General features: G+C 38.9%; 1 protein-coding gene across 1 annotated transcript in view; it reads right to left on the bottom strand.

The window, feature by feature from the left end:
- Positions 1-262: 262 nt before the first annotated feature.
- Positions 263-21627, bottom strand: part of TMEM245 (transmembrane protein 245) — a gene marked incomplete at its 5' end in the record, with an annotated part of 71748 nt that continues 50383 nt past the window's right edge. Inside the window, 4 exons of the mRNA XM_042839191.1 lie at positions 263-4718; positions 5651-5845; positions 8580-8754; positions 10416-10516. Coding sequence (XP_042695125.1) covers positions 4673-4718; positions 5651-5845; positions 8580-8754; positions 10416-10516 — 517 coding nt within the window. The remainder of the gene's footprint in view (positions 4719-5650; positions 5846-8579; positions 8755-10415; positions 10517-21627) is intronic.

Here is a 21627-nt window from a genome sequence, read left to right as displayed (position 1 = left end):
TTTCACTACATACAGGCACTGCTTTGTTCTCAGATATCTTTAAAAAGACCCCTCTCCTCTCCCCGTCTCCCCCAAAAAAGACAATTTCAGTTCAAGTCCGATTATGAGAAAGATTGCTCCTATTTATATAATGGTGCATATAAATATATACATTTTCAAACCCACATGGAATCCCTGAATATGATCAACACTTCTGTCACTGCTTCTGGTTTCAAAATATCAAGCTCGTTTTCCACATTCCAATTGTTGTTTTTTTTTTAAAAAATTTTTTTTCTTACTTAAAAGCTATTTTGGAGATTTTGATCATAAAGCACTGAGGGCTTTTAATAAAAAGGACAGATAAATAGCAACAGGTTAAGGACACAACCTCCACGAGGTTTGTTATTAGGTAAATTTAGTTTTGTAGTAGTGTAAACTAGAAATAAGAAGGGAATTGACCTGCCAAAGCATGCTTCACCAAAAAGTGTTAAGACATAAATAGTAATAAAATTGAAATAAAAGCCCCAGATGGGCTTTTATTTCACTTTGAAAGATGATCTGTGTGTATGATTAAGAGGCACCAGGTTTCAATGAAGAGTATTTATTTGGAAAAGTAATCTTTCCATGCCAAGTTGCAAACTGCAAGGAAAACAACTGCACCTTTAGAACGCCTCTTCCATTATGAAACCTAATGAATGCTAACTCCAATTCCAACAGTTTTCTGCACCTTCTGAAGAAAGCCTGGCTGTTTCCAGAAGCAATTTACATAAAGGTAGCACTACATATATTGAGAAAATTAAGCTGATACAATAGGAACACAATGTCTGAATAAAAGCAGTTGTGGAAGCACCTTCTACCACTGATGCAAAGCCACAGAGTCTCTGCAGAATGCTATTTTCCTATCCTTTGTATGGGTCCACAGGGAAGGCAACACTGTACAGAATTCTGCCACTAGCATTCGGCATCAGTAATTTAGTTCTGCTACTGCTTTTACAGGGGTTCTGGGCTTTTGTATATTCAGACTTCCTGAAAAACACTGAACATTACAGCCAAACAGCTATTTCAGAAGTTACTGATAGTCGTTATGTTTAATACTGGAAACAGCACCCAACCTTCCCTTCACAGTCAATGCTCTTTTTTTGTGTTTTATTCAGATTTTGGATTTCCTAACTCAATAACCACTGATGGAATACATGAAAGTACATCTTCCTCTCCAAAGCCTTGAAACAAATCCATACATTCCTTGAAATGAGGCAAGCTTCAAGGTACCTCAGTTGAAACAAACTTGTATACCACCGTGTACACGAAGATCAGACTTACTCCTATTATGAGACAAATGGGCATAAATTTGATTTCTGAAAAGGGCATACTGTATGTATGTATTGCATATTGTATGACTAGAATAATAAACTTTTTTTTTTTTTTTTTTTTTTTTTTTGTAAGTAGTTTCAAAATAAGCCATTACTGCTCCCAGCTGGTCACAGCGCACAGCCATCAGTGCACAGTGCTGGAAGTCACTGTCTTGTGCTACAGCTGGCAAAACAAGCGTGTGCCAGATTCTCATCCTTTGCAACTTGCTGTATTGTGCTCAATTAAGCCACTACCTACAGTGACCTGAAGTTAACAAGCTGGGCTGTAAATGGGCACAAACGAACTTCTGCAAGTGCTGCTGCAGTACAGTAATGTTCAGCTAAGGTAAAGGAAGGAGAGAAAGGGCTAACTTTGGCATTGTGCAAAAACAGTTAAGCAATTATCACCAGCCCTTTGACACTGTGCTTACTTGCAATGAGCCTGATCAGCTAGCAGAGACTGGTAACAAACATTATCAGTGTACTCTGCAATACCATGACACAGTATCACCCAGGTTTATTACTACAAGCATTCCCTTCTGAACTCTAAATCACTGTCTTTGTTCTAAATTGAATACTAACTATACCAAATACACCTAAGTACCCGCCCCTGGAATGGCTGCTTACAGCAAAGCTAAAGAACATCAACTTCTCACCTACAAGACATTAAGAAAGAGACTGTCACTGCTAAAGTATGCTTTTTAGTATACATACATATATACACACATATATATATATATATATTTAAATATGTCAGAATTCAGTGAATATTTCCTATCCTAAGAAGGTCTCATTGGAGATTTGCTTTACCATTTTCTTTTCCTTTTGGCAGCATACCGTTGCTGAATTACCAAGTCACACAACTTATTTCTGTATCAGACACAGCAGGTAGCATGAGGCCCTTAAGCTATATTACCTGAGAAAGACTATACTACAGAAAGTTCTCCTTGGCAAGTCCTTGTTGAATTTGAAACAGGAAGCATCGAGTATGAAGATTCATTTCAAAGGAGGACAAGCTAACAGACTGTGTGAGAATTTCATCCTCTATACAAAATGATTTCTCTTCCAACTGGGAAAGGAACATTTCAAAACTGCAATGCACATCCTCAGCTGATTTCACTAATTTGCCATTACTGAAGATAACTGAAGAACTGAAAGTTTTAATCTTTGTAGTAGAGACCCTTGTTGGATCTAACACAAATGATCACACACAAATGGGAGGGAGGAGAGGAAAACTTAAAAACAAGCAAACAAAAGATTGCCTTATGATGACTCTCTACAACGACTACGTTGCCTCAGGATTCGAAAAGGTTGTCTCAGAAATAACTGGGATAAAAAATGCTGGCAATTTAAATGTCTTGACCAGTGAGCAAAGAGAAGCAACAGAAAACCAGAAATACATTAAGAATGCATCTTTCTTGCTAGTAATCTTTAAATGCTCACTAGATGAAGTTAGAATGTGAAGAAAGTATTTCAGTGCAAAATTCTGAACAATAACAACAAGAATAAAGAAGTTTCCCAAGTGTCATGGTGGTCTCATTTAAACTGGTTAGAATGCTGCAGGAATATTTAGGGGCAGCCTCAGGTTGTCATCCTCCTCCTTACCCAGCAACAATTACAAAAATGGATCTTAGTAAAGATGAAGCAATCCACAAACGCAAGGAAATTAAAACACGGGATGGTTACATAATTCAAGCAATACACTCTCCATGTTAAGTTAGTTGGAATTGATCTCTCAGAATTTCAAATATTAAATAGGATGCTTCCATACTTCGAAGAACCACCAAACCAGCAGTCAAACCACTAACTCAAGCCCGAGCCTGTCCTCCAAACACATACCTGGAAGCCTGCAAGCCCCAAACCAGCACACATGAAACCTCACGTTTTGGCAGAACATTTCATCACTAAAACCACAGTAGCTAAGTTAGAGAATTATGTTGTGTATCAACAGTTGCATTATGGTAAACAATAAATGCGAGGCATGCCTGTATTCTGCATAAACCTTGTCAATCAAACTGAATTAAATTCAAGAGAAGTTACTAGAAACTGAAAGGTGGTTCTTTGGTTAAGCACGTGCAACTGCTACTTTGTATGAAGAGCCTCAGTGCATTTGTGGAAGCTTTGACCAAAAAAACACTTTGTCTTTGCAAAAGTATAAAGATCCATTGTGTCAAAATATTTCAACCAACAATACAAAAGGCCTTAAACTTCACCAAACTTGCAGTTTCAGCACAATTACATATGAAAGAAAAACACTGAAGTAGTTTGTTTCTGTGATCGAGGCAATATACCACTTCAAGAATTTAAGAACTGTGCATAAATCACTAAGATATTTGGCCAGAGGCTTACAAGGAGAAAAACAAAAGCAAAAAAAAAAAGCAACCCTACAACAAAACAAAATCTCTACTCTTTCCCTTTCCTCTTTTGAAATACACTATTTGTTTGAAAAGTAAATGCTACTTGGTCACAGCATTTGAAAACTGATATAAAACAATCCCACTCAAGCTCTTTTTATTATTGGAAGAAGATGTGATAACTGTGTGTTACCTTAGGTTTAAAGTATTTAAGGCCTTTAATCAAAGTTAGCTGATACTGTGACCCCACTAGACAGTGAATAGACATCCGAATATCACCAGATCTGACCAGAAATAAGGGCAAGATTTAAACTACTTAAACAAGTCCTATTTCTAAACGACAAAAATTCACATTTCTCAATTTGTTCATCTACTAATTTCAGGAAGATACTAGAAATACTTGTCTTCAACAACACTAATTTTCAGTGCTCATAAAGGGATAACATTTATTTGTTCTTATGAGCTAGAGATGATGGTCAAAACCTCTAAAGAAATACTTCAAGGAGCAGCAAACAATTGCATTCAATCTTCATTTAACAATGAGTGGTTTACACCTCTGTTGCCATCAGATTAACAGAGAATAAATATTTTGGATTTAGCTTTCTTTAAACATACTACAAATTAATAACACAAATAACCCAATAAATAAAAGCCAAGTAAGTCATTTCAGCAGATAACAACTTCAGTGGATTTATCTCTCCACTTAGCCATTCTTTTTAAGAAGACAGAAGGTCTACAAAGTGGCTGTGGAACTGTTGGCTAGTACACAAAGCCATGGGAAGTTGACATTCTCTCTCAAAGAGGCAAAGTGCACAGTAATGTAAGGCCAGCAGATGTTCGAGGAGTGGTGTCTCCTAACACTCAAACTATGCATCCCTGTGAACTGCCCCGAGCAGAGCAGCAGAGCTGCAAAAGGCCATGGCTGTTGGGAGCTCAAGAAAGACCAAGTGTGATTCTCTCATCTTGAACAGGTGCAGCATAGCTCCTTCATCATTCAGCAGCCATTTTTGTCTCCTCGGGACTTTCTCTAGCTGACCTGCAAAAAAACCAAAAGGACTCAAATTTGCTGAGTGACTTCAAATGTCTCGTTCCCTACGAATTAAACAGGAAAAAACCAGACGTAAAATTCTGTATGTACTGCCAGAAGCTCTATGTATAGTGTATGTGGAAAGTCTAGGAACATAACATCCACAAGTCAGAGAGCACAGACAGGCTCATTAGTGTTTTTTTCCTAAATTACCCATATGAAAGATGACAACATTATTCATGTGAATGAAGAAAAGGATTATTGCTCACAAGCATATAATCTCCAAGATATATGTATAATGAGCTAACCTATGTAATTAAACAAAACAGTAGAGACATTACAATGCCTACTGTCATTAATAATTTTACAACATGATTTCCAACTCTAATTAAATATTCAATGAGGAATTTATTCATCCCATCCCTTAACTGTACAGATTAAAAATACATTTCTATATTCCACATTTGGTAACTTCAATAAAGAGATTTATCAAGACCACACTTTAATGGAATAACGGCACGCTTTGTAGTTTCGTGCAGTCACACAAAGTGCAGTATCTGCAGACAGGTCTCTTTCTCAGACCAATAAACACTATCTGGTATCCATGAATAATAGTTATGAATAGGGAAACAGGGATGATCAGTTATTTTCTAGCACAAAGGCAGTGCATGGAAAGATACAAAGCTATTATTAATGAATTCTCTTAAGGAGCCTTCTGTAAGAAGCTCAGAGATATTAAACAAACATTTCAAGTTTACCTACTTTACAGTAAATATTTTTCTAGAATAAAAGCTGATCATTCTCTGACTATTTCCACACATGCGTAGGTGTGCAGATGCACAAATATACACAAACTCATGCTTACATTCCCTACACCGATGTGGGCATACGCTGATCCACTTGAAAACTGCAATATGTAACGTAAGACATTCAACGCTTACTGGTAAATCTGCAGTGGACATGCTGCTTGTGATGGAGTGGGCACTGAATTTGTTGGACTAACCAACATGGCACTATATATGTTGGAGGCAACCACAAGTATACAAAGTAGAATTGGTCCTATGATGGCTCCTTCCAGTCCCAGGTAATATGCTCCACCAGCTACTGCAAGACCCGTCAGGTAAGGATGACCACCTCTGGAATTACAGCACAAACAGAATAAAGTTAAAACAAGAATGACAAACAACAACACTACTGACTGCGGATCTGAAATGCAGATTAATCACACAGTTTCATTAAGCTTATAAAGTGATCTACTTATAGATACCCATACTCAGACTAAACTGCTGTTTGAATGACTGCATAAATGCCCTAAGCTGCATCTTGTACAACATTCACACAACACAACAAACGTTATCTTCATTAGTTCCACTCCACCTCCCGTGGACAGACACCTTCCACTACTACATCAGGTTACCCCAGGCACCATCCAGTCTGACTGTGAACACCTTTGGGGATCTGAAGGAGTTAACAGCACAAATATTTCCATTCTGAAAACGGAAAGATGATTCCTTATGAAGACCATTCATGCTTCACAGACAAGAACTCTTACATTTCAAGATAGCTAGCAGTATTTACTATGAGCATTCCTCAGCAGAGACATTACTTTATACAATGATCAGAATATTTAGTCTTTTGAACAAAAGGCAGGATACATCATTTATGAACTGTAGAATGGTCTGGGTTGGAAGGGACCTTAAAGATCATCTGTTTCCATAACACTGCCATGTGCAGAGTTGCCACCCACAAGATCATGCATTGGACCTGGTTGCCCAGGGCCTCATCCAACCTGGCCGTGAACATCTCCAGGATGGGGCATTCACAGTTTCTCTGGTCAACCTGTTCCTGCACCTCACCAACTCTGAGTGAAAAACTTTCCCCAAATATCCAATCTGTATTTTCCCTCTCTGCTTATGATCTCATAAGATCATGATAGAATCTGAGCTGGGAGGGACCTCTAAAGGTCATATAGTCCAAATCCCCTGCAATGAACAAGGACACAGACTAGATCAGGTTGCTCAGAGCTCTGTCCAGCCTGACCATGCATGTCTCCAAGGACCAGGCATCCACACCTTCCTGGAAAACCTGTTCCAGTGCTTCACTATCCTTACTGTAAAAAACTTCTTCCTTATATCCATTCTAAATCTCCCCTGTTTTAATCTGAAAGCATTTTCCATCATCCTATCACAACAGATCCTACTAAAGAGCCTACCCTCTTCTTTCTTATGGCCGCTATCAGGTCTTAGAAAGTGACTTACCACATCATACACACCTATTAATCATGTCTTTCTTGGACCAAATTCAACATACTGGAAGTGTCAAGTAGAATACTTTTTGAGAAGACAGACTCGACCTTAACATCTTATACTTCTCCAGCAGAAGACACACAATTAATTTATAAACCTTTACAAATTTGGAACAATTTTTTCCAACAGTTGCATCACTTCCAAGTTTTTTTCTGGCTAGTTTGCCAATTCAGACCACATATCACCTGATGAAGTAGGACTGCAATATATATTTAATACATTTGGAAAACCTTGCATAACGTAATTATAGTGATTTCAAATAGAATTAACCCAATTTGCAAGACAGCAGATTTATGTAATGGTAAAATACAATTTTTCTCCACTGTTAGAAAATCTATTCTTGCCACATATATTTTCTGAATGGTGAACAGAGCCTGCAACCCTACAGTCACAAATTTATTTCAATAAGTAGAAGAATTATTGGCTAGTTAAATAGCTATTGGCCTTAAATTTATCTGTGGTTTGTTGTTGAAAACAAATGTAATTTGATTATACTTCACCTGTTAGCTTTCACTCCTGGAAAATAACTACTGCTACAGTCTATGAAAGATTTTTAATATCGACCTCACTATCACGAGGTTCTCTGTTTAGTTTAACTATACTTAAAAGTTATAGGAGAAAAAAAAATAATCAAACTTAATGCTGAACTTAAACATTTAATGTTCTTACTCTACGTTAATTTACTACAATACAAATTAACACAAATGTGTTCCAGCACACAACCGTACCTGGAGCACGAATTACAGCAAAGACTGGATCAGCACTCACAGTCTGTCAGACAAAGTTCTCAATTCACATAGTTTACTACTAGGCTAGCTTCTAATGACCAAGATGGAAGCAGTGACTTTAAAGAGCACATTTTTTTATCTATAATGTACATGGCTGTGTACACATCTTGCACATATGAACTTTGACAGTTCGTATCTTTGTCGGGTCTGTACAACTCCAGCATTTTCTCATTTGAATTCCATGAAGGGATTCATGAGGTATTTCAGCAGCATTACGTGTCAGTCGACATTTCAGCAGCATTTCTAGTACTCTAGATACAACTGCAGATGTTGACTCTCTGTCTCTATAGTTTGGAGTTAGCTTTTCTTTATTCAAAGCTGAAATCAGGAAGCATTCCAAACACCTAGCAAGATGCAGCCAAACACCTAGCAAGATTTTTCCAGAAACCTTCTGTGCTTATCTATCAGAACAGGAAAGCAAAACCAAATGCTGTCTCGCTATAAGCCTCTCCCTGCATTCACATTTTCAACACATTTAAAGATCAATTGATAATCAACAGATTTTTACACAGGGGTATAGCGGCACAACATGAAAGCTGGCTTCAAAACAATTCTCTGACTGAGAACAAGCTCAAGACATTTGAAACAACAAATCTGACAGAAAAGAGGCCTGCAAAAGTAATGGCACTTAGGCCAGTTTTACTACGAGATGGTACCACTGCATGTCCTTCTGTGCTTCAAGGCACTGCTCTGCAGCTTCACAGAGGTAAGTTCAAAGGCATCACTGCTAAGCATTTTTACAGTATGTAAACTTAAAAAGTTTTCAATATACTTACCCTGATATATCTGAATAAATGGCTGTATCTACAAAATAGGTTGGCAGCAGGTGAAAAACCAAGAGCAAAATGGCTTTGCATCCCTCTCCTTGCACAAGCCACAAGTCCAGGACTGCAGGGATGGCTGCCCAGTACGTCCCCAGAAATGGAACCGCTCCAAGGATTGCTGCTAATGCTAAAGAACACAGAAGGAGGAGTGAGAAAAAGACCAGGGAAATATACTTCACAAAAATTCTGACTTTTGCCACACCAGTAGTCTCACTTCTATCAGCAGCTGTAAATAAGATACTGAAAAGACAGCACATAAGGCTCTTGTTGTTTTATAACTGTGATTAAGGAAAAAGAGAACCACATTCAGGAAAATGGAACTATTCCCCATACAGAAAAGCCTTACCAGCTGTCAGTCACAGTTACTTCCAATTAAGAAAAAATTGAAGATACCAATCATTTGCATTTCAAGCTTTTACGTAACCACAGACCTTGCAAATGTGGACAAGAAAGTATACACTGAGAAATTCTTAGTGAAGCACTGTGACTTACCAGACCTCAGACATTACAACGTCAGTTGTACTGTGAGAAACCAAGCGTAAAATCCCTGACTTCAAGTATTTATATCTGCACATCTTTATGCATGCATACAAGTCTCTACCAGGCATACTGCCTTCTGTTTATACAAATGCTCCTTGTAATCTCAAATTACGTAGTACTGCTGTCATCTTAATTAAACCCAATATGAGTAACTATAGTAGAGAAAAAAGTTTTTTTCTTTCTTTTTAGCCTCATTAGACAGAATACAAAACAAGATTTTGCAAGTTGCCAAAACAAAAGTAATGATTACATAAGTATGTCTAACACCAGCCAATATCTTTAGGGTAGCTGGAATTTGTGGTACAGCTATTGGCTGCATTTCTTGTTTTGTTTTTTTGTTTGCAGGTCCCCTTTTTGTTGCTCTGTACATGAAGGTGCAAGTGGCTTGCTGCTTGGGTTTTTTTAGAGGAATAGAGGGAAAACAGGAACAGAGAGATTTTTCAGTGGAAATTGTGCAGCCACTTTCAGCTAAAATTTGTGGAGGCTGGTAAAACCAGAGGCTGGTAATGCTGTCAGGAAACAGCACTGAGAACAGAAAGCATGCCTCTACTAGCATTTCCATGATACCAGAACTTGCTCTGTTTAGGTATCCCAGAAACATAGCACATATAAATTATGGAAAGATCCGGATTAAACAGAATGGAAAAAAAATACAACCAGTAAAAGAAACAGAAGTAAAATATTTTTCTGGGGCTATGCTATGAAGACAGAAAAAAGTATGGCTAAGAGATAAGACAGCAATCAGCGACTGATTAATTTGATCTGTGGTAGTTTAATTCAAACTTGGAGGAATCAGTTAATGATCAGGAGCTCTACAGAATCCCTACATACCACACAAAAGTATTAAACTTGTCACAGTACTTCCTACATCTGCTTGAATAATAAACAGGAAATAAAAATGAAGTTACATACTGAATGGGTATAATAAAGATAAAAATTCGGAGCAGCTACTCACTAAGTTCAGATCATAAACTGAGTCCACTGACTCGGCTGTCATGGTTAAAAAAAGCAAAAAATAAAAACCAACCCAATTCTGTAGTCAGAAACTACACTGAGACATTTGCACAAATCAATAACATCACGGTTGCATACACAACTCCAATGCTGATAGTTGCCAGTTTCTGATAGAACGTTCACTAAAAATAACCTCAGGACTAATCCTGTCAGCAACATTTAATCCTACTGCTCTTGTACAATAAAGTTATATAATGCTATGTATAAATAGATTACAATTGTTCAAATTCTTACCAGATGGTATGAAGACTATGTTAATCCCAAATATTGTGTGAGTCAGCCAAGTGTAGAGTCCATAGAACCCAGCCATTTTGAGGGAAGCATCAAATACACCTCTAAAACAATCACAGAAACTCTGTTAACTCTTATTGGCAGTAACATTCTGGGAACAGTGAAGGTATCTTTACGTGCATCTTTAACTATAAGGCGCTCTGATAAACTGCAAAGCCATCAGTGCCATAAATCACACAACTCAAAATGTATACCTTAGGTCTGTCCTATGAAAAGGACAAACATTCATCATATTTATCAATCATGCCATCTGCAGGAGAAAATAAACAAACAAAAAAACAACATACCAGACAGTTTTTTTTTACTACACAGCCTGGGTTCCTGGGATAAATTCCTTGAAAAAAGTTGCTCAGGAATCAGAGCACATTCTCTAGAAAAAGTAATCTTTTATCTATGAGAAACAGTACAGTTCTATTTATGAGCTACTTTTTCTTTGTCCTTTTCCATTTCTATCTCTCAATTCATTTTCTTTATCTTCTTGTATTTCTATACTCGCTCACTCTCGTTGGAATAAAACAAAGGACCCAGAAGTGATACAGGCTGCCTAAACTCTCACTTTCTTACTCATATACACAGTTTTCTACATGGAAATAACCGAGCACTTGGCATTTATTACTGGTCTTGAGCCTCAGCATCTTTATATTCCTAGATTTTAGGCCGCTTATTATGTCACACTACTGAAAATAAAAAGCCTTGCGATGTAATTAACTCCTGGTGAACTTACATCCAACTTGCTGGCCACAAAATGAAGTATTCCTCTGTTAAGTGTCAGCATAGCTTCATGAGACAGCAAGCAGGCAGCTCAGTGCTGTGTCATTTTTACAGCGTTGGCACATTCACTGAAGTGAAATATTCTGTAACCGAAAACTCAAATATCTCACCATTGTATTATGCTCCTTTTTCAATCCTATAGAGAAAGACACTGCCTCTCTTGAAAACACTATTCCAGCTTGGATCTAAGTAACTAAAGTCCCTCTGTTATCTCTAAGTTCCTTCCCTCAAAGAAGTCATAAAAGTTACACAGAATCACAGAATGGCTTGAGTTGGAAGGGACCTCAAAGATCATGAATCTTCAACCCCCCTGCTGCAGGCAGGGCCACCAATCTCCATATCAAATACTACACCAGGCTGCCCAGGGCTGCATCCAACCTGGCCTTGAACCCCTCCGTTGGAGCATCCAACAGGACATCACTGCCCTAGAGGTGTCGCACACATCCTTCCTAGCAGCCATAAATGTAGTTGGCTGATGTTAAGTTCCCATCTTACATTTAACACAACAGAAGTGATGAAGTCAGATCATAAGCTAGAAGATTGTCACTGCACCTTGAGCAATAACAGTCTGCCTGGGAAACAGCCCCTTCTGGAAACAACCACCCCTAAGAACACAATTTCAATCCTCTGTTGAACTGATAAAACCTTCTCTGCTTCCCAACCACCAAAAAGAATCTTCTTTTTTTAGCCATCAGCAAGAATTCCAACACTGGCATCTTTGGGCTGTATTCTCATTATTAGCCCCAGGAACAGTGCATAATTTTTTGCAACTCTTTCCCACCTAAAAGCATGCATAGATTCCCAAGTGAATGCTGAACCAAATTACCTTGTTTAAAATTCATCCACTGGAATTTAGGAGTGCATAATAAGCCCTACAAATCCACATGGTCTTAGAATGTGAGATTCTCTTGATAGACTAACAAGAAACAGCTGCTGTCAGCCATTTTCCCAGCAAAAAAAAACAAAGGTGGGAAAAGAAAAAGAAAGCCTTAGCAATTACTTGAAATAACAGACCCAGTACTTGAAGATGATAGAGAAGAAGTGCTTACGCATTTGTGAGGCCTCAGCAAAGACAGCCAGAATACCTCACAGATTGAAAAAGCCTCCATAACATCACAATGGGAAGTTACACACCTATATGCACATATAATCTGCACGTTTTCTGCAAGGTAGCTGGTGCAATGAAGTGCAAGCTGAGCTGCACTGATCAGGAGACTGCAGCAAAAACACTTCTGGCTGCAGTAAGGACACATTTGTTCCCTTACGCTTTTGTCCAGCCAACCTCCACAGCCCTGTTGACCTCTTAAATCTTAGGTCTGTCCCACAGAAACACCTGCCCGATACAAAGAAGGTTGGGTTATCTCACGATCACTGAAACCCCTCATTGGCGATGCAAAAGTGTATTTTTTTAATACAGTTTTCCACATTCTTCCAAAAGCAAATCAAGCAACCAAAAAGAAAAAAAAAAAAAAGACAGAGAAAAAAAACCCCACCAAAACAAAACAACAAAGCCAGAAAAATTTGTATTGTCAGAAGAAAATATTAAATCTAAATATTTAATAGCACTGATGAGAACTCAGATATCAGCACACTATAATTAAATCCTCAAGTAAATCCTTTTCCTTTCAAACAGGAGTTGTGGCACAAATACATTTCAGTTATTAAATATGCTTTAAGGCTGCCCTTGAAGTATCTCCTTATTTTGCCTGTAAAAACATTTCCTGTAAGGTAGAAGAAGAAACAAGGCCTTAACTTCTATGAGCATGGCTCTAAAATACATTTCACCATACAGGATGCAATGCAAAGCCCTGACAGATATCTGAAATACCTTGAAACAAGCAGTCACTTTAGGTTTTCCTCCAGAGACCTCACAAAAAAGAGTGGGCAGTCTCTTATTATTCTAATTACAAATAAATAAATAAACAGGAAAATTATCCCAATGGCCCAAAATAACTGCTGTGAATTTAACCATGTCAAGGAACAGCTGCAGAACTATCCAAAACCAATCCAAGACTAAAACTAATTCTGCCTTTCCATCCAGGCACTTTTTCTGAACTTTTCAGTTCAGGCAAGCTTCATTTTTATCTTCAGATAGATTTTATTCAAGTCTAAATTCCAGTTCAGACATGTTTTCTGCTGACGTAATCATGCAGTTTGTAGGAAAACTTTACATTGCAAATCCACAACCCACAGATGCAGCAGCAGCAAAATAACTGAAAAGTTAATTCCAGACAACAGCTGTGGCTGAACCTAATGTCATTCTGCAACCTTCATTAGTTACTGAAGTTTGTAAACCATTCTGCAAAGATGGGAGGAGCTGTGGTAATTTATGGGCACAGATCACAAATCAAAGTGGACCTGAAAAGGTCACCTTAAAAAAAAATGCAGTTGAAACAATGAAAAAAAATAGCATATTTCAGCAGCAAAAATAAAAGAGTGCAGTAAATGGAATCACCAGTAGCTCTATGTATATATCACATATGTATGTATCTGTATCACCAGATACAGATACAGATCTAATGATTGCAATAGATTACAAGCAAGTCAATATCACATTAATGCAAAAACAGGAAACACTGTATGACCTGCACATACACTAGGATTGTCTACGAGACACATCTCTAGTACCAATTTTACTTAGCAATGTCCAGGCATCAGCTCTGAGACTGCTGTCCAGACTGATTTACTAATGCTTCAAGAAAAATGCATGGTTGCAATCTATGGTGAAAAGCAGAATAATGATGGGCAGTCCAGAACAGCTGACCTCTGAGCAAAGATATCACCAGAGAGGAAAATCTGAGGAAAGGACAAAAGATACCAAAGACAGCTGCAATGATGAAGTAAATGCTGCTTCTTCCCCACTGTGGGTTGGACAAGAAGGAGGATATCTGAACTAGAAAAAGGAACGCTTCGGTTAGATGTTGGTTTAAACTTCTTCACGCATAAGTCAGGGCTGTCCACCTCTGAGCTTTCAACACCAAGTTAGAGTAAGGTGCTAGCTGCTGTGATACGAGGCACAAATCCACATGCCCATATAATATGTCACAGCAGGTCTGCAATGCATGCTCATGGCTGGCAAGAAGTATTTATCTCTAAAAGGCCATAGTATGTATCTCTCCAGATCCTTGCATCAAACTAATAAGCTAAAAGGAGAAGGCATCACTCAGTGCAGAAGACCTGTGAGGTGCCAGCGGTGAAGTGCAAAGTAAGAGGAGACTGCATTTGATTTCATTCTCCTTCTCTATTTCTTTATGCCTGCCTCCTCCCTCAATTGCAGAAAAAAAGTGGATCCAACCCTGTGGCTCGGGGGAACTCCAAAGTCTCTTCAAGACTCATGCTTTTTACTGCTATCAGGAACCCTAAGAATTGCATTTTGAAGACTCTAGAAATTCACATTCATTTGACCTCAGGGCTATGGCAGCTTAAAACGCAGAACAGAACGTTTACAAACAGCGCATTTTCACTATTTTGCATCTGGGATACCTGTGGCACGTGAGTGCCAAACGCTGAATGAATTTATTACCATCTGTACAAAGAGTAACTTCCTGATGAAACTAGGACAGTAAATAAATAAATTTTGGTTCTTAGCACCTTTGGGTATACACACAGATTCCTTTCATACATAAAAATAATTCTATGTTTCAGAAATCAGAAAATCCAATTACAGTTCACATCTCATACAGGTACTGTATTTGGATGAGCCGCTCCAGCTGCAAGAGTTATCATCTGCCAACACCTACTTTATAAGCACTTCAGGCAACTTAGTGTAAGGCACACTTAGACATACGTGTTTTTATAGAGTTCTGAAAAGTAGGTAAAACTGGGGGGAAAAAAAAAAAAATCAGAGGAACATGAGTCACACTTCACATTATTGAGATTATAAATGAATTAACTTCTGTCAAGTTGTCAGATGTTTCTGCATAATTGGCCTAAACTTTATTTCACCGAAAAACTAAGGAACTGCTTTTAAATTTCACAAGGAAAAGCGAGACCAATGTATGGGTTTGGAGGGGGGCAGGCGTAGAAGTTCTCAGAGAATTCTGGTCGTTCATTTTTACTGATTTATTGTAAAAAGTGTACAGCTTTCCCTTTGCTTCTACTGCAGTTTACATTACACGTACGCTGGTCTCCTAAAATACACAGGTGAATCCAGGTGCACTTCACAGTAAGGCCTACACGTAAGGCCTGTTCTCCATTAGTTACATGTGAACTGGCTCCCATATGAAGATCTCCAAACTTTTCAAACTTCTGCTGCAATAATCCCAGTTTGAAGGAAACAAGATGAAGGCTCCTGGGATGCAGTGCATGCCTCAAGTCTCAACTCAGAGCATTCACAGTTTTGACCTCTGAATTCCCTTTTCTGCATCTTCCCAGAGCATGGGTTGAAATGATGAAAATCAGACTTTCTAAAAAGGTTACAGAAAGAATTTGGTAACTTCAGAAGACAGCTATGCTAGTTACTATTATAAGGGACTAAAAGTTGGACAGAAGTGGCATTTGCTTAAGAAAAACGTTTGCAAGAATTAGAGTTTCTCTAAATAACTAACAAAACACACGGCAAGCCATAAAATGGTTTACAGTGATTAGAATACCTCAAGTAAAGAATATTATTAGAAAAAGTCAAATTCATTCTTGAGTGCCAGGACTGAAAGAAGTCTTTTCACAAAATACTCTTAAGCCCATTTTTTTTATCTGTTTAAGGGTTCTGCTCTCTTAGGGAGACAAAAAAATCCTCATTATTTTTCAGCTTCAAATTACACATGAAAACAAGTGGCAAGATAGACTCCAGCTGCGAATAAAGCAGAAGTGGCAGTAAGTGGTTTTTTGACAGAGTTTCATCTCTGGAGCAATATAAATGTGCAAATGATTTTCATAGACAACTCTACAAGATGATTTTAACAATTCTGCTGTTGAAATAAATTTCTCTGTAGGAATGATGCAACATAAAAACAAAAAAGGAGAGGAACTGAATCTAATACAGGGGGTTCTAGACATCCCACTAATCAGATAAAGACATACAGTCTTGAACAAAGCATAGGTCCTTCAGCTTAGGTCTTGGGCCGCTGGATGGGAAGTATCAAGGGAATTCCTTGTTCTGCTTTGCTTGAGCATGAAGCTTCTGCTTCACCCTGAACACTGTCATCTCAGCCCAGGAATTCTCACAGGTTTACCTTTCCTACTTTCTCCCCACCTCCAGGGAGGGGCTGAGCATAGAGCTGTGTGCTACTGAGCCACCTGCTGGGGTTAAACCACAACAATCCTGGTGGCACTGAATTCTGTCTGTACTTCTTCAGCTCCCCTTTTTAATTCCGTCTTTCAGCCTTCTGCGCTGTAAATCATACATTCTTAGCAATTTGCTGCTGCTCACTTCGTACACTCCTGTCACAACACCATCTACAGCCATTCTGATTTCTGAGAGACTCTTCTGCTGTTCCCATCTAAGAATGGTTTTACAAGGTGCCTTCCTCCTCATATCTTCACAATAAAGAACAATGCAGCATCATTCAACAAAAGCCCACATAAATCTTGTTACCGCTGTGTACTCCTTGCCTACCCCTCACCAGCCCTAGGCCCTCTGAGCACTTCCAAGTCTTGATGCATGCAAAAAATGGAATTTTGTTTGGGGGAGCTTTGAGCAAATTAATCAAACTCTTTTCCCACACCCCACCATTTTTTTGGCTTATTTGGAGAAGAGGAGGCGCAGGGGAGACCTCATCACTCTCTAGAACAGCCTGAAAGGGGGTTGTATAGAGGTGAGGGTCAGTCTCTTCTCCCAGGTAACAGTCAGGATGAGAGGTAACAGCCTCAGAGTTGTGCCACGGGATGTTAAGAATGGCTATTAGGAACAATTTCTCCTCAGAAAGCACGGTGAGGCAGTGGCACAGGCTGCCCAGGAAGGTGGTGGAGTCACCATCTCTGGAGGTGTTCGAGAACCATTGGATGTGGCACAGAGGGACAGGGTAGGGATGGATTGGTGGCTGGATGAGATGAACTTAAGAGGTATTTTCCAACCTTAACGATTCCATTTCCATCTGCCAGAGTTTTGTCCATTTAGCTAGAACTTCAGTTTTTTCCAAGTACTTTCTCATTTCCAGTGACCCTCGTTAATTGCTTACCTGCACGGGCTTCCTTTAACCTTACTCAAGCCTTTCTTAGCAGTTAGCACTCGCTGGCACTGCACATTGATTACTCACCCCACAACTTGAAAGAATTTAATCATTTTAGACACCTCTTTTAGCTTCAGAAGTTTAATGCATGAGAGAAATGGCCAATTGGACTCAGTATAAAAAGATCAAGATCAGCTCCAGTCTTATATTAAGACACTTCCTTCTAGTCTGCTCTGATTACTACCATTATAAACTTCTGAATCAGAAGCATCAAAGCAAGTATTCTGACTGCTTACGTAGAGAATAAATAATAGATAAACCTAGTAATTCAACCTAAAATGACAATAAAGCAGAAAGGCAAAAGTTAATGTTAAAAAGTGTCAGGAAATCCTGACGATATACAGCAGTTTTAATGCTTTCTTCTTGTATTACAATGAATTTTTAAGTTAAACAGCAGAAATCTGTCCTAGGTTACAATAATACATACTGCAGCCTTAAACACAGAGATAAAGAACTATTAAATATGCAAGCACGGAAACTTGCAGTACGTTACACTAAAAAAATAATTATCATAGTAGCACTTCACTCCTAGAGATGCCTAATAAAAGTTACAACACGCAAGTAATCTGGTTTTTTTTGTTTGTTTGTTTTTAATTTCTGGGGTGGAAAAAAAGCAGTGTGCATGTATAACTGTATAGTTAAAATCTGATTACTTTGTGCAAGACAAAATTAAAGGATTAATATCTAAGATGCTATACAGTTACATTATTCTTAAAGGCTGTGCGCAAATGCAAGAGTTTAAACACACACATACACACACAATAACAGATTCCCTCTGCTTGTTTACAGATATCCTCAGACTTAAATAGACCAGACAGTCACAGAACCACAAACTACAAAAACACATTAAAATAAATATGTTTGGAGCATTCAGAATACACCATCTGGAAAATGGAAGAAGCAAATGTCAGAATGATGACACTGCCCAATACAAAAAAGGCAGCTCTTCAATTTCTAGCCAATGTGCTTGAAAATACAGTATTGCTATCTGCCTAGTCTAGAAAAAAGAACTGCTTTTAGTATCAGACTGTACATCTGCATCATCTCATGAATTAAGCCTAAAACACTGTAAAATTTCTACAGATTATGTGATGCGTTCGACCCAAATTATGTGTGTAAAATAATTTTTTTACAGTTTTGGATGTGTTTTTGGAAATAAAACAAGTAACAGTTAAGCAGGAGCAAAACGATTCCTTTATTTTTTTCTTTGTGTTTTTCCTTGAATAATTATTTAAAATCGTGTGTATGTAAAATAACAGACAGCTGTACTTAATGAGAACAAGTTTTAGGAACACATAAAAAGGAAATACAAGAAAAGACATGTAATTTATTTTTATTTCTTGCTTATAGGACAATATTTAAGAGTATTCAAAATTGTGGTATAAGTGAGTCAAAACTCTCAGCAGATAAAAACTGCTATCTATCCTAGTAGGATAATCAGATTACAATTACTGTCAGCTTGTTCTACAAACATACAGAAACAGAACAGCACCTCTTCTGGATTTAAAGATAATATCACTCTTTCCCCCCCTTCCCCCCCAGTAACTCAATTGGTTTCCTTTCCTCCATCAATTTTTTGAGAAATCTGTTACTCCCACAGTTTTAGACAAGGAAATCATTTAGTTAAAGCAGAATCACTTTTAGATCTATTCTCATCCCTTGACACACACTAAGTAGAGCTTATTTCAGTAGGATCCTTTTAATGACAAAACAGATTTTTGCAAGAGATACTCCTGTTACTAAGAAACACAGAACGCATGCAGAAATTCAGTCAAAACATAATCAGTTAACAGTTGGCTTTGAAAAATTACTCCGAAAGACATTATTAATGTTGCAATAAAATAAAGATATTTTAGCTTTTCTAAGCATTAGCATAACATGCTGGAAGATTATTGTTTTCTGTGGGAATTGTATCACCATTTCATTTTCTCCATCATTACTGCCTTGATGCCACAATAAATAAGCCAGGTACTTTTAAACAGTTACTTTTCTTTTTCTCCTCACTTCTGACCACTCTAGATGTTAAGAAATAGAGTCTTAATGGTTTTAAGCTTCTATTTCAGCTATCCAGGTACACAGGTTATCTTCATATCAAATCTCCCTTTGGCTTTTTGGCAAATTTCAATTAAGAATGTGATTACTTCCGGACTGAAATACTTCCTTCTTTAGAAATACCTGAGATTTTAAGAAAATTTATTGAGTCCATGAACAAATCTGATCAAATTTGAAGCGTACATGACAGATGAAGAAAATGAAGCAAATAATGATAACCCTTCTCAAATTGAAAACAGTGCTCATCTTCCTAGTAGTACAAACCAAAATTCTACAAACAAGTATTTCAAGACATCACTCAAAATACTGATCTGGGTTTTAGATCATTTTACGATGTAATTTAGGCCCCACCAAAATTGAAAGCTGCAGAAACTTTAAGCTACAGCCATACCCGTGTGCATGCACTCATGTGAAAGTATCGCACACACTAAATTGCACTGAGGCCGTGACAACATGCAACTTAGTAATGTGCAATATCTCCACCAGAGCAAGCAGAATGGGAGCTTCAGGGAAGAAGGGTATGGTGCATTCAGGAAGAGAACGACATGCTGCTCAGGGAAAGGAAAATGGTTCAGGCAAAGGTGTGCATGCTACTACTTAGGAGACCTGTGAATTGGAGAGTTGCTACTTTAAAATAAAGTCCAGACAGAAGCACCACCTCCTTCTTTCAGGGTTGAAGTTTGAAGGACATAATTTTCCTGCTTACATGGGAGCTGGGTGACTTACAAACTAACTTAATTTTACAGAAGCTTTTTGAGGAAAGTAAATCTCACAATCTGTTATGTGCAGGTTATTTCCTCTAAGCCTCAACACAATTCACTGTCAAACACTGAAAACAAAAATATCTAAATCCAATAAACCAGTCTTATTGGGTCTCACATTCCTAAAGTAAATCATGTTCCTAACTCTGACTGAAAGTGCTGCCAACAGAAACGGTGCATAGCAGCCCAGGGAAGGTCCACCCCTCCCCTCTCCCTCAGGGCTCAGGACACAAGGCACGGCACTTTCACGCTCCGAGGAGATAGGCAGGAGAAGGGGACAGCAAAAAAGGGCTCAGCAGCACCTTTGCAGACCGCTGGAAGAGCTTGCACAGACCAGCTGTGCCTCTGTCTCCTGCTCGTGGGTCACCTGGGTGCTTCATCCTCTAGCTTCTGCCAAATAGAGGGAGCTGCAACACTTGCAGAGAGCTGGGTCAGCAGCAGCAGGGTAATGGCAGACACTCCAGAAACACTGCTGCTACCACCTTGTGGTACATGCATCCCAAACACGGGATGAGGAGGGGGATCAAGGACAGAGCACAGCAGCAGAGGTGGAGGGCTGTCCCTGTGCCTGATGGGCAGCCTTCTTCTGTGGCAAGCCAAATAGCACTAAGGAGCCATCCTGGGAAAAGGGCCTTCAGCCCCTCCAACCATCCTCCTCTTCACATAAAGGACATCTTTCAGGCCACCCAGCACCACTCCCTCCATCACAGTGGACATCATAGAGTCTTCCTAATGTCACAGTAGTCACCACTATCCCACCCTTTGTTCCAGATCCTATAAAAACTCTGTGTCTGTCCCACCACTCACTGAGCTTCCAGGCCACAGGCAATTGCCAGTGATGACTGGAACGAAAAGGACTTGGGGCAGCAACTCCTCACTTTTATACGGGAATGAAGAGAAGTGGTTCCTGGAACAAAAGAGATGGAGGAGGCCCACAGTGAAGGAGGAGGAGGATGAAGAGCACACCTTCGACAAATAGCCAGTGTTGTCACCACTGCTGTGGAGCCCATGGAGATGTATCCGCCTCCAGATGAAGAACCAATGGAAGTAGATTGAGCTCCAGATAAAAAAGCAATAGAGGTGAATCCGTGTCCAAAACAGCCAACCTGACACAATACCAGCATGCCAGGGCTCCCTTTGGTGTGCTTACAGAAGCATCATTAAAAGGTTCAGGTGCCCATCACTATACCATCTGTGTGCAGTCTCCAGACAAATTAGCTGGGCCATCCATTAACATCTGCAGGCTTGCCTGCAGGATAGCTTTCTTTCCCATCCCTGTCTCTCATGAAGAGGTAGCATCTCTTCTGCATGGATTCCCAAGAAGGCAGACAGATGTGAATCTGGCTTCCTCTTGGCAGCTCCAACAGTGACAGGAAGCCTCCCTCACATGCCACTATAGGCCTT

The sequence above is a fragment of the Centrocercus urophasianus genome, unplaced genomic scaffold, assembly GCF_019232065.1.
Source record: "Centrocercus urophasianus isolate 14NV4802_14NV808 unplaced genomic scaffold, USGS_Curo_1.0 seq_11, whole genome shotgun sequence".
Taxonomy (NCBI): Eukaryota; Metazoa; Chordata; class Aves; order Galliformes; family Phasianidae; genus Centrocercus; species Centrocercus urophasianus.
The sequence above is the reverse complement of the archived record's forward strand: the minus strand, read 5'-3'. Positions and strand labels throughout refer to the sequence as shown.